Raw genomic sequence first — 12,985 nt, 5'->3', positions numbered from 1 at the left:
GTGGTCTTTCAATTCCTTTTACCTTGTTTCCCAATTCTTTGTAAAACTTTTTTGGGTCATCAATAAATTGCTTATTTTGTACTTTTCCTTTATATTTATCTATGTATCTTCTAAGTTTTTCTGCCTGTGTTGATAGTTTTAGTTTATTATTTGTAATACTGCATGATAAATGCAGGTCTGTTATAATACTGCACATTGCTTTTTATCACATCTATTTTTCTGAGTATTTTTGTAGATCTGTTCCCTCTTCTATACTCTTCTAACAGTGGCACTTCTTGTCTTAATTGCTTTATAGTTTTCTCTGTTTAATATTTCCATGTATTCAATTTCTTCCCTTCCTTTCTCTTACTTCCCTGTGTTCTTGTGGTAGAACTTTAGCAGTTATTAATTTAGCTGCACAGTAATATATCTTGTTTACTTCTATCGCATGGATCTGTATGAGCAGTCATAATTACTGTGGTAATTTGTTTTATCAAACTTATGACATGGTTTTATTGACCTTCTGCAGTTTATTTCTTTCATTGATCTTAACATGTTTATCTGTCTCTATTAAATCAAGTGACTCTTAACTCAATTTCTTATAAGCTGAGGGCACTTTTTTGTTCTCCATTTCCTGTGGGCATTCTATAGAAATTTCTATAGCACCTTCCTGTGGCACATTCTCTTCAATTTCATCCTGTGTGATCTGTTGCTCTGCCATATGAGAATTCACTGGCTTATCACTCTTCAACATGGACTGCGTCTGAGTTACCACAGTTTCCTGTTCCTTCTCTTGCTGTCCAGCTTCAAGTGAAAGTTTATACTGGTTTAATATGGAAGGCTCCAAATTATCTTCATATGGCAAATGACCAGTTACTTCCCGTTCTACTGGTTTTTACTTAATTTGGACATCCATTTCTCTATCCTGCTGTGGTCCATTCTGAGTTAGATTCTCTACACTAAATCATTCACTTTGTAGCTACTCTATAACCCCAGTTTCTGTTTCTTTAACTTCTCCATTACTAATCTTCTTTTCTACTTTTCCTCTTTGTCTTCTTACTTTTTATAAATTTTCCATATCCGGATTCCTTTGCCTGTATTCCTCTTCAAATATCTTTGGTGCTGCTCTTTTTGTATTGATTAGTTTTGCTTTCTCCTTTGCAGAAATATTATACCATATTAAATCTCTTTTCCTTTCCCATGTCCATATTTTTTATTCAGATATCTTCTGATCTTCCTGTTTCTCCTTACTTTGGGGACTCGTTCCATCATACTGTGATGTAACCTCTGTTAGACCTTCTACACCAGATCCTTCACTTTGCAGGGATTCCATAACGTCAACTTTTTTTTAAACTTCTACTTTACTAATCTTCTTTTCTACATTCCCTCTTTGTGATATATATATATATATATATATATATATATATATATATATATTGTGAAATTTTCTATACCTGGATGCCTTCACATGTATTTCTCTTTGAATATCTTTGGGGCTGCCTTTTTTGTATTGATTAATTCAGCTTTCAACTTTGCATAAATATTGCACCATATCAAATCTCTCTTTCTTTCCCATGTCAATATTTCTTTTTTATACTTTTCAAAAATCTCTAGGTTTTATTGTTTATATGTTTGCACTTTTTCAGATGCTTCTTTTTTCAAACAGATCAAAATATCTTGGTCTATATAATTTTTTTTTACAAATCTGTTGTATTAATGAACACAATTTTTTATTTGAAGCTTCTGACAGTTAGAAGTATTTTTCTTTCCTTTAATTTCTCTCTTAATCTTTTTGTATATCTTGTATCTGGAAATTCTGTGCTTTTTGCATAATAGTAACAATATATAATTTATTCCTAAACCTCAATAGTCCACTCTGTTGTCTTTATGGCTCTTCTTTGGCCTGTCATTTTTTGTGATTTTTGTGGACTGCTACTTCCTTCTATCACAGGGGGTGCCATCCTCCCCCCTGGGCCTGGCCTGGCACCATAGTAGGAATGTTTCCATATTTTGAGGATTCTATACTGTCATTTTTTCCAGTTCTGGCACCAGTGCACCTACCCAGATTGGACACTTATTTATCCGGGGTCTTGTGTACCCAGCTATCTTTTTTAATTTTTGACCTACTTCTGTTCATGATATATGCTATATAAATACAGTCTATATATCAGTGTCACCTTGGTGAGATTTTATGAATAACAGGGCCACCTAGTGAAGGCACTCACCAAGACCTGAGGATGAATTCAGTTTCAGCAATACTACTCTCCTTTGCTTGCTGACTTATCTCTCCATTTTGGACCACAGTATGTCCAATATGGAGAATTATATGGTTGTTTAGAACAAATGATGAGCATCACAAACATTTTCTGTCTGAATTATATAAATTGGTGATTGTTAAGCTTATCCAAGTCTTTCCGCTCCACCCACATAAATCCTCTCTTCTGCTTCCAGTCAGTGTATTCATTCTTCCTTGAGACAAGACTTAGATTCATTTCTCAGACAGAGCAAGAATCCTCCATTCATTCCATGATTATACTGCATCTTCTCTTTAAAGGCAAGAGTCTGATGTTGGAGAGCAGACCAATCTGTTATCACATGGACTGCAGATATAACTCCCATCACCTGCTGCCATTGTGACTTCTGTGATTGAATACTGATGGAAGATATGCATGGATACTCTCACTCATGCTATTCCAAGCAGATCTGTTACTGATGCAGGTGTGTTCATCCATTGTTACAAAGAAACCAAACCAGTCATGGCCCAGTTCCCTAATAAGGTACATCCATCCTCCCCATAGCAGCTTCAACAGATACCTGAATCACCAATCCAGTTGTTCTGCCTGCCTGGTTTGTAGTCATGGCTTTATTGCTTTACTTTAATTGAGCTGGCTCATAGTTGTGCCTATGTATGTTAAGATGATGGAGGGTCAATGACTGTGGTATAGTGACACAACAAAACTAATGACTTAAGGTATTAACGTTAGGGAAGAGGTTCACCAGACCTCCAACATTTTAAGTTAAAAAAAACACTAATGTGCATTGATAGCTAGAATTAAAAATAAGGGATAGAGTGGAGATATTACTTTCACTTTTCTCAAATTGGCATAGAGTATCTCTGCATGGTATTGAACTCTCCTCTAGTCTGAGTTTCTAACTCTTCATGGTTGGCCTTATATGCTTGAATTTTGATGTTAGAAAACAGGGAGTGTTGGCGTTTAGACATCAGTGAGGAAAATATACTACTGCTCTCTGAAAGGAGACCTTAGTTGAGGCTGCAGTTATTTTTAGGAAGTATAAGAGCAGTGTAAAAACTAAATTGTATTTCCTATGTTATAGTTATGCTACGAAACCACTGATTTTTAACTGACATTTTTGAGACTGCTAGAATGTTTTTTTTTTTTGCTGACAATAGAAACTGAGTTTCTATTTTATAGTTAGTGCTGTTTAAGTTTTGATTTTTTTGCATGGTCTCATATATGTTTATGCCCTATTAATAAATCTAGTTGATGTATTTTAACAATTGGTTATGGACTGTCTAGGCTGTTATTAATTTTGTACTTTCATACTCAAGTCACTGTTTAAAGTCAGTTCCTGTTTTGTCTTCTCAGTATTTTACATTGTGGTCTGATAATCTTTAAAACTGACTCTACTACTCTGTTTATCATCATTTAAAGTTCGTCGTCAAACACTTTGCTTTATTACATTGTTGCTGTAAAATAATGGGTTCATTTTAGATTTTTTTTAATTCAAAAACTTTATTAAAAGTATTTATTCTTTCAAAAAGCACACATTAGAAGAACTCTGATCCAGCTCTGTTTAGGAAAGTTGTCACCTTACTGCATGTAATGGAAGGAGTTTTCTGTGTGTGAAGTCAGACTAAAAAGGATGGTGATAGTGTGATGTGACTATTCCAAAGTTTCTGCCGTCACAGTTTAAGTAATTGGCTGTGTGACATGTTACATTCTTCTGCTCTGTTTTTACCTTTTAGCTATTACTTAAATGATTAGGTTTAATCCTATATTGACTGTTACACTTTTATTCCCAATCATGTATTCAATCCTTCATTTTTTCCATTACCTGGTTTTATACCTTTTCATTGTCTCGGGAGAACTATGATATAGAGCCTTGTAGAGCCTGTGATAGCACTCAATTAACTTATGGCAAAAATATAACTGTGAATGGGATGCTAGTCCACTGGAGGAAACACACACACACACCTAAACCACATGTACACCTATGAAGATCTTTGAGTTATTGTCAGCTCAGCAACATTGTGTCTTTGGCATGCAAGAGAAAACTGGATCACCTAGAAAAAAAAAATGTTTACCAAAGGAAGACAGGTAGACTAAGCAGAAGACACATTCTGACACCAACTGCAATGGTGAGCAGCAATATTGCTAACTGCTGCAACCTCATACCATCACAGAATTATTAATTTATTAATTCTGAAACTAAGTGCTGCATATTTTATTGAGCCACGTCTTGAAACATAGATTTCCCACTCCCCTTTCTTGCACAGGAATTGCATCTTCATTTTATTTTATTATGTAAACCTAAAAAGCTTATAAGCATATTGAAAAAAATCTCCATAGGAAGACTTTCCACTCACTGCAGAAGAGAAAAGTAATGCCTCATTTCCTGTTGGAGTTGTCTCTCATTATTCAAAGTACCTCCAAAGCGTCCTTTACACTGTGCCACAGTGATTTTCTTGGTAAAATCCATCTAAAACTAACACCCTGAGGTGGTATTACCCCTTTCATGATCAAAATAATGTTTTGCCATTCTGTAACTGTTAATCAGGATGTTTCTAAGATGCATTATTTTTCTGGTGTCATACCTCTCAACCTCTCAGTGCAAGAAATCTAGACAAACACAGAAAGAATGGGGAGACAGAGGCCCAAAAATAGGGAATTAACTTAAATATTTCTCCTATAAACATAGAAAGTTGCTAGAATAACAGGTTTTGCATTATTATTATTTTTTGAAGGACAAAAAGTCTGAAACTCAAATGTCTGTCATTATTTAGTATTGTTTAGTGACTTCAGTCTTCAGTGATTTTCCAGAAAACCACAACTTTTATGAGGAACAGGACAAAAATAATAAGCAAAAATCTAGACATTCTGCAAAAATCTGTACAATTGAGAGGTATGACTGGTGTTATTATTACTACTACTATCATTTGTTATTGCTTTTATTTTACTTATGGTAAAGGTCTGATGGTTTTTAAGCAGCTTGTAATTGGATTGCCATTAAAAATGACATATTGGTCAGTTAATTTGGTGTTGGGGTTTTTAGTTGAAAGGGTCAGTGAGGCAGTTTGAATAACAAAGGTGCATCTCGCAGCATTGAGTGTTGTGGAGAGATTGCTGGGTTTCTGGGAGCTTACTAAGGACTGAATGTCAGGTGATATGAATTGCACCATTCTTTAATGTTAAATTAAATCTCATATTCTCCTGTTTTTTTGTCTATATATTCAGGTTAGATTCCAAAACATTTTATTCTTCAGGAAAAGTTCTACCCAAAGTTTTGTGTGTATGAAATATTAAGTCCTAAATAGCTCCATATGTGGTTTATGCAAGTGAGGGTGCATGCAAGCCTTTTCATGGGCAGACTCATTCCTTCATCCTGTTCTCAAAAATACTAATGCATGCACTGGTTAAATCTGAGAATATGAGTACACTGGTACAGCATGCCTCAAAAGGCAGGCATGCCCTGTGCAAAGCCTCTGTTATGCCATACTGGATAGTCCCCATTATGATGAAGGGGTCAAGAATTAGATCTAACCACATCCTGACCATGTCTTAGTTGAAAACTATTCTGTTTTTGTTTAACTTTCATTCAGGTACTGCAGTATATAATGGTTTTTGTGCAGGATTAAGTATAAAGAGACAAATTTTCCAGTTTAGTGGTACAAAAGTAGGGTATGCAAAGAGTACTCCATGTTTGAATGGGTATCTATAAGTGTGGTTTCACTACAGCTTGTCAGATTGCTGTCAACAGTGTATATTATTAGTTTTTTCAGTCAAATGTGTGCAAAGTCCGCTGTTGGTCAACAATGTATTGATCTGCTGCAGGGCAAGTTGTTTGGGTGCACTGTATTCATGGTTGTACAACTGTTGAGTTGCAATATTGAACTTAGGGGAGGTGGGAGAAGTGTCTCCTTGCTGGGTTGATGCAGGGATGAGGGGTGAAACCTCTGACATTAAAGTGTTGCCTTGCAGATTGTGGTGAAGTTATATATGTAAAGGTGTATTTTCAGGTAGGGTTGATTCATTATGGCTGAGAATTCTGACATTACTTCCTGGCTGTATGTTATCTGTGATCATAGCTGCTTAATGCAAATTCAGTGCTATGTTTATGCCTTACAAAATGACAGGAAAGAGAAATGCTGTTGGTGTTGCTCCCTGAAACTGAAACAGAAGTGTCACAGTTATGTAGTAATGGTTTTGACTTCTGTAGGGGAGTAGGTGAAACATTAAAGTGTGCATTATCAGGGTTCTAATCCTGTTGAAGTACATGAATATGTGAAGGTGGAATGAGCTGTTGAAAAATGGTGTTAAATGTTGATGTGTGTTGAATTTGTAGGGCTGTGGATGTGTTTTTTTCCAGTGGTCTATCAGTGGATTATTTGTGTGGTCATCCAGTGATGGTGTATGCCCATGCACGCACGCACACACACACGCGTGCATGCACACACACACACACACACACACACACACACACACACACACACACACACACACACACACATATATATATATATATATATATATGTGTGTGTATGTATGTGTATGTATGTATACATTCACATATGTAGAAGGAATATATAGACATATATGACAAAAGGTATATAAAAAGGCTATATTTTATGAGCTGTAGTTTGAAATTGCAGACAGCTTTGGTGTTATCCTTTAATATGTAATCTGCTATTTTTCACTTCAAGGCTCATGTCTTTATAGTATGAAAAACATTTAGTTTTAAATGTCCTTGACTAGCCATTTCTTTTTAAAACATATGGGAGATGGAATGTCATTTGGTTTTATCTTTCCATTATGGTTATAATGATACAGGCTGCAGCAGAATGAAGGTTGTTGTCATTTACTTTGGTATTGTTGTACAAAAGCCTGCACTAATGTAACTTAGTTATTTGTATAATATAAGTAATGTTAGTGCCTTTTCATAATACAGCATGAGAGGAATGCTGACTGGATCACTTCTCTTGTTGTAGACTTAGGTGCCCTGTGTTCAAGAATGTAGCCAGAAAATGTCATTTTATACTCAAGAGACTCATTGTTATCACACAACCTGCCTTGTGTTTAACAATATAACACATTTCTTCAGGTAGTTTTTCCCTTGTGTGCTTAACAAATACATGTATAATGTCCCCACTATTGTTTTATACAAACAGCAAAAGTTGTGTAGAAGTATTTTTGTCTCAGTGCAAGTTATGAATATGTACCTATGGCACTTTTTAAAAAAAAAATGTTATGTTTAATAAAGATACATAAAAAAAAAAAAGCAAACTATATTCACATCTGGAAGGAATATATTAGCTTAGACAGTTGGGAAAGTATTATGTCATTAGTAAGCCACAGAGTTTCTTAAAAATATTTAGAGAAAAACACTCAGTTCGGTACAAAGAGTATGTCTGGCTGTACCCCATCTATTATAAACAACATACTCAGACACACTATAAAAACATTATGCACACTTACAGCACTAAAGCTGTTGACTTACTTAACCCTTGCTCTAAACAAATGCTTGCACTTCTTCCCATAATCCTTGTCTACGAGATAGGGTTGTTTGTGGAGGTTTCTCCTTCTGTAGTGACCTAGTGCTCAAGGGGGTGTGGCATAGGCCAATGTCTTAAGAACAGGTCATAGGGAGTAGGTGGGTCCTCCCAAGCCATTGGTGAATCCCTTGAAGAGGTGTATGAAGTAGATGGCATGTCTCTGTATTGGAGGCATAGGAGACCCCTCTGCAGTGACACAGGGCTCACATCATCATCAAAAGGTGCAGTGGCCACATTCATAAAAATGCCATAATGGCTGCCAGAATGGAAACACCATAATCATCTCTCACCTCACAGGGAATGAATTGTCTAGGAACAGCTCTTGACCTGTGAGAAAGGAATAGGCTAAGTGATTGTGGAGAGTTGATGTTTGGCAGGCAGCTGGGTACAAACAAAAAAAGTGGGTAATTGTCTTGGTATCACGTAATTGTCATGAGGGTAACACAGAAATACAACAGTATTCCAGTTGCAGGAAAATATTTCACTGTTAAGCAATGATTAGTTAGGTTGTATTATACAAATCATTTTTATATGCTTTTGTTAGAAGTCACAGTTATCGAAATAAAGAATGTGATTGTCATATACAGCCATATAACATCATATACACCCATATAACATGATCATTTGAGTAGCTAGACTAGTCCAAATGAGGAACTTGAATGCTCAGTCAGCTATCACTTCTTACTGGCTTGGTGAGAATTATTGGATATGCTCATCCACATTTCTCTAGAGTTTGTTGAATTGAACAGAAAGATGCTTGTGGTCTCACCCTACAAGAGGAATATCCCAGGGAAGCTTCCTTCTCCCTCAGAAATTGCTTAGTTTCAGAGATTTGAGGAAATTTTTTTACCTGTTTGGTCCTGAGCAGACGTTTTTCAGTGAACTGATCTATGACCAAGCACACACATCCTTCAACTGTTTGTATATAGAGAATATTTGTTGTTGTTGATTCTTAGAAGCTTCATGGAATGAGTGATTAACTCCCAGAACCACAACAATTTCTCATTTGCATCTATATCATATCATATTTTAATATTTTATTTATGAGCATACTACAATTTGTTACGTATTTTACAAATCACTGAAGTATTCATTGCTCACCATGCAAAACATTCAGATCAAGGATATAAAAATGTTAAAATGAAGATGGCTAACTGTGCATTTTTATTACTAATAAAGCATATAGATTTTTTTTGTCTTTAGTTATTGCCTTAAAATAAAAAGCAGACCGACATCGCAGCCATTGCATATTGTGTTGCATTACGGCGATCATTCTGAAACAGAAACATGTTTTCTTTTATTCCCCCTAGATTAAGAAAATATGTGGCCATACTTGGAGGAGACAGGCTCGATCTACATTCTATCCAGTGGGTCTTTATGTTGATCAGAAAAGAATAAAGCATAGCTATGCCGAGCATGAGGAAACCCTAAGTAAAAGAAGAAGGTATGCTGCTGTACAAAAATCTCACAATTTAAATTGCTGTCATGGAAATACTCTGATAAACAAATTACAATATTTAAATTTGTTTAGCAGCTTTTAAATGTATAGTGTTAAATCTTCAGATAAATACATACACTGGAATGCTTGTGTTTACATATTTCATACTCTTATGCAAAATTCTATTTTTTGGAAATTCATAGAACTCTTTGGAATATAATTTAACCACCATAATGACCTCGATAAGGGCTTATTCCTTAACTGGAGGGTAAGCAGCATGTGTTTACTTACACTAAGTAATGAAAGCTTCATTTATAATATTATAAAATGGTTATAATAGCTTGGAATTGTTGATTAATGTTCACCATACTGCTTGTGGTATCTGGAACACCATGACTGCACTTTGTTAAGCACCTTTTTGATACAAGTACATTCAGCAGTTTTAACATCTTGTCCTGGACTAGAACATAAAAATAAGCCATCACAGAATAGCATCATGATCCTGAAATAGCTTTAGAGGCTGCACTACACTTTGGGCTGCCACAGAGCAAAGTGTATTACAGTTTTTAAAACTATTACAGAACCAGATGCACTTTGCTTCTGGCCACTCTTTATAAAGCAGTACTAAATTCATAGGTTCCTAATGACCACTAAGGCCCTTATAAGCCTAGCAGTACACCCCAAACCATTTGGGTCCCAAGACGTATCAATCATATGGGGGGGGGGCATGTCAGTATGCATACAACTAAGGATTTGCAGGGGAGTGAAGGTTAGAATAATACTTTTCTTAAAGATGGCCTCTTTCCATAAGGGACAGGGGTACCAGACTAGAGGTAAATTTATAATTCCCCATCCATTTGTCAAGGTTTTGTTTAAATAGGGTGAGGGATGAACTCTGTTTTCATGAAGGAGAAGCATATTCCATAGTAGAAATCCTTTGGAACACATATCTATCTCTCCAGTGCATTCTTTTTATGTTACAAATGAAGTTCAGATCCCATGCTATTTGTTTTGCACATTTGCAATAGATCCATCAGGGCTGGCCGTGAGGAAGCAATGTGAGCCAGGCAAAGATCCCCTTTCAGCAGCCTTTAGGAGACTGAATACAGAAACAACACCTTTGGGAGATCAGTGTAGGACAGGGTATCCATGTCCTAAATTCTCCTAGTGAAAAAACTGTGCGTGCATTCCATCTTTTGCAAGTGTCTGGTTAGATACATGCAAGAGGGAGCATTGTATTCAATGACAGGTCTGATAAGGGCCAAGCAGAATGGTACTATAACATCCTTGGAACTGGATCATAGGAGATTACTAGACTATCGACCCGGAGGTCATTTCAAGCCTAGCCATTTCATCCCAGTGTAATACCATAGAAATGTTGATTAATATCCAAGATTGCATTTAGAAATGGTTGCCCATGTCCAGGAGGGTTGGGGGCACTATCCCCAGTAAGAATCTTTGATGCCGCATCCACTCGTCCAGATGCCTATCTGAACACTGTCATAGAGGTGCTCAGTTTCACATGAATAGGTAGCCTGTTCCAAAGATGAGGCAGTCACTGGGAGATCAATCTGTCCCTCCAGCATGTCCTATTTATGTTGCAGGCCATATTTAGCTCCCTGGAATGGGTAGTCCTAGTCCTGATTGATTTACAGATATGCAGCAAGTTCATTAGGTTTGGGTCTAAGATTGCTCTGTAAGCCAGGCACAAGTCTCCCCTAAGAAGTCTATATGATAAATAGTATAGTGACAGGGACTTTAGTTGGTCTGTGTAAGGCACATGTTGAAGTCCCTTGATCATCTTTGTTAGAAACCTCTGAGGTCTCCACAATTGCTGCAGGTGCTTTGTACAGTACATGCCAAATGGGGCGTTATACTCAGTTATGGGCCAAATTAGTGCTGAGTATAGAGGGGTTATAACTTTTGGCGTTGAGGTGATGCCTTTACTAATCAAGTGTGCTACATTGAAAGCTTTCATTGCTACAGTAGACGCATGATGTTTGAAGTTAATTCACAGTCACCTTGTTATCCTGGGTCCCTTACCACTTCAGGTGTACTTAGGGTTTTGTTGTTGTTTTGATAGTGTGAAGGGACATTGTTTGCGTTGAAGGGAATAACGATGCATTTCTTTGCATTCAGTTTGAGACCATGACTAAGACATCAGGCATTGATCTGCATAAGACCCTCCTAGAGTAGGGTGTATATTACAACACTGAAGACACTGAACATCGAACGGCTTGAAGGCTGAAAATGCTGGACCTCAAACTCACTATTGTGGGTGGCTGTGCCCCCACAAACCCCTGCTAATTATATATACCAACTCCCAACATTGCACTACAGTGAGGAAAGGGCAAATATTCTGATCTTCACTGTACTGCAATCTCACAAAAAAACACATCGTTCAATGGCATTTCCAATGTTAAAGCCATTTGATGTTCATCCTCCTTGATTTCATAATAGGAACCCCCTGGATTATACTGTCATCATTTGGGGATTCAATAATTGCATCCAGTTTGCAGTCATTTGCACACTTGGTCAGCCACAACCCCTTAGTTTTGACCTGAACCTCTGAGATGTAGGGGGCCCAACACCGACCACTGTGGCACCACACTGGTAAAAGTTCTGCTGGTTGATGTGGATTCACCCACTTTATGTGTGTCCGGTTTGTGATCCAGTTGGCAAACCCATCTTACAATGAAGGGGTTTACATCCAGTTTGCTAAGTTTATTGATAATGCCTGAGTATCTAATTCCCAGGGTGTGTTGCTAGGCCACCTTTGTGGAGGGGAATATCTGTTGCTGTTCCCCACTCCACAGCAAAAAAGCCTGTTGTTAGACTATGAGTGAAAAGTGTACTTAATGACGGGTTCATGTTTTAGGCTGTTTAGAAGACAGCCTAGGATGCTGTCTGGTCCCACAGAGGCTATGTTGTTTGCATTGGACAAGGAATTCATGATCTTTTCTTCAGATACATAGGGTTGGGGGGGGGGGTTGGTGGAAGATTTGTGATAGGTTTGGAGGGGATAAGGGGAGTGAAATTTTCACCAAACCTATCCGCTAGCAGGTTTGCTATCTCTGTGAGGTCAGTGTATGGGATACCATTATTCAGTAATTCAGCACATGCTTCGGTCCTACCATTTAGGCTATGTATGTAGCTGTAAAAGGCCTTATGGTTATACATAGGGATGCCATACCCTTACCAATAAGTTGGGTGACAGAGAGTGATTTTCTTATTATCTTATTTACATGTTGGTCAGCAGAAAGGACTGTTTTCTAAACATGTTGCATTACTGCAGTTTCTGTTTTTTGTCTGTTGATCTTGTACATTGGAACAGATAAAACTCGGTATACTACAGAGATTTACATAGAAGCAATAAGTATGTTACAGCTTCCAAAGCTGTAAAGCACTTAGTCCTCCTACAGTGTTACTTTTTCTGTCTATCTATTACTTGTAGTACATGGAAAAGGTACAGTTCCATATATTTTCTACAAATAATTATGACCCGGTCTTTCCACTCATAACCAAATAGTTATATGTTCTTAAAATGTCGGTCTGTGTTTGCCTCATAAGCTTTATTTCACTTACTTCTTGAAGTGAATTTATTGGCGTCCTTTTCCTTTATATGTACCAACTAGGTTATGATCAGTGGCCTGATCATAATCCTCTGCCTTTCCTGCATGTGTTTTGTAAAATTTGCTAATAGCAAGATTCACCTCTATTCACTAATGGAGAATTTCTGAAAGAATTTATTTTTTTTTCAAATGTATTATCTGTTT

General features: G+C 36.9%; 1 protein-coding gene across 1 annotated transcript in view; it reads left to right on the top strand.

Moving 5' to 3' along the window:
* GPC3 (glypican 3) overlaps positions 1-12,985 on the top strand; it is a 2,117,595-nt gene that overhangs the window by 664,991 nt on the left and 1,439,619 nt on the right. Inside the window, exon 2 of the mRNA XM_044057511.1 lies at positions 9,082-9,215. Within this exon, the coding sequence (XP_043913446.1) occupies positions 9,082-9,215 (134 nt within the window). The remainder of the gene's footprint in view (positions 1-9,081; positions 9,216-12,985) is intronic.

Source organism: Protopterus annectens, chromosome 15.part0 (assembly GCF_019279795.1).
Source record: "Protopterus annectens isolate FY-2018-M chromosome 15.part0, PAN1.0, whole genome shotgun sequence".
Classification (NCBI taxonomy): domain Eukaryota; kingdom Metazoa; phylum Chordata; order Ceratodontiformes; family Protopteridae; genus Protopterus; species Protopterus annectens.
Note: the sequence above shows the minus strand (reverse complement) of the source record. Positions and strands in the feature narration are given on the sequence as shown.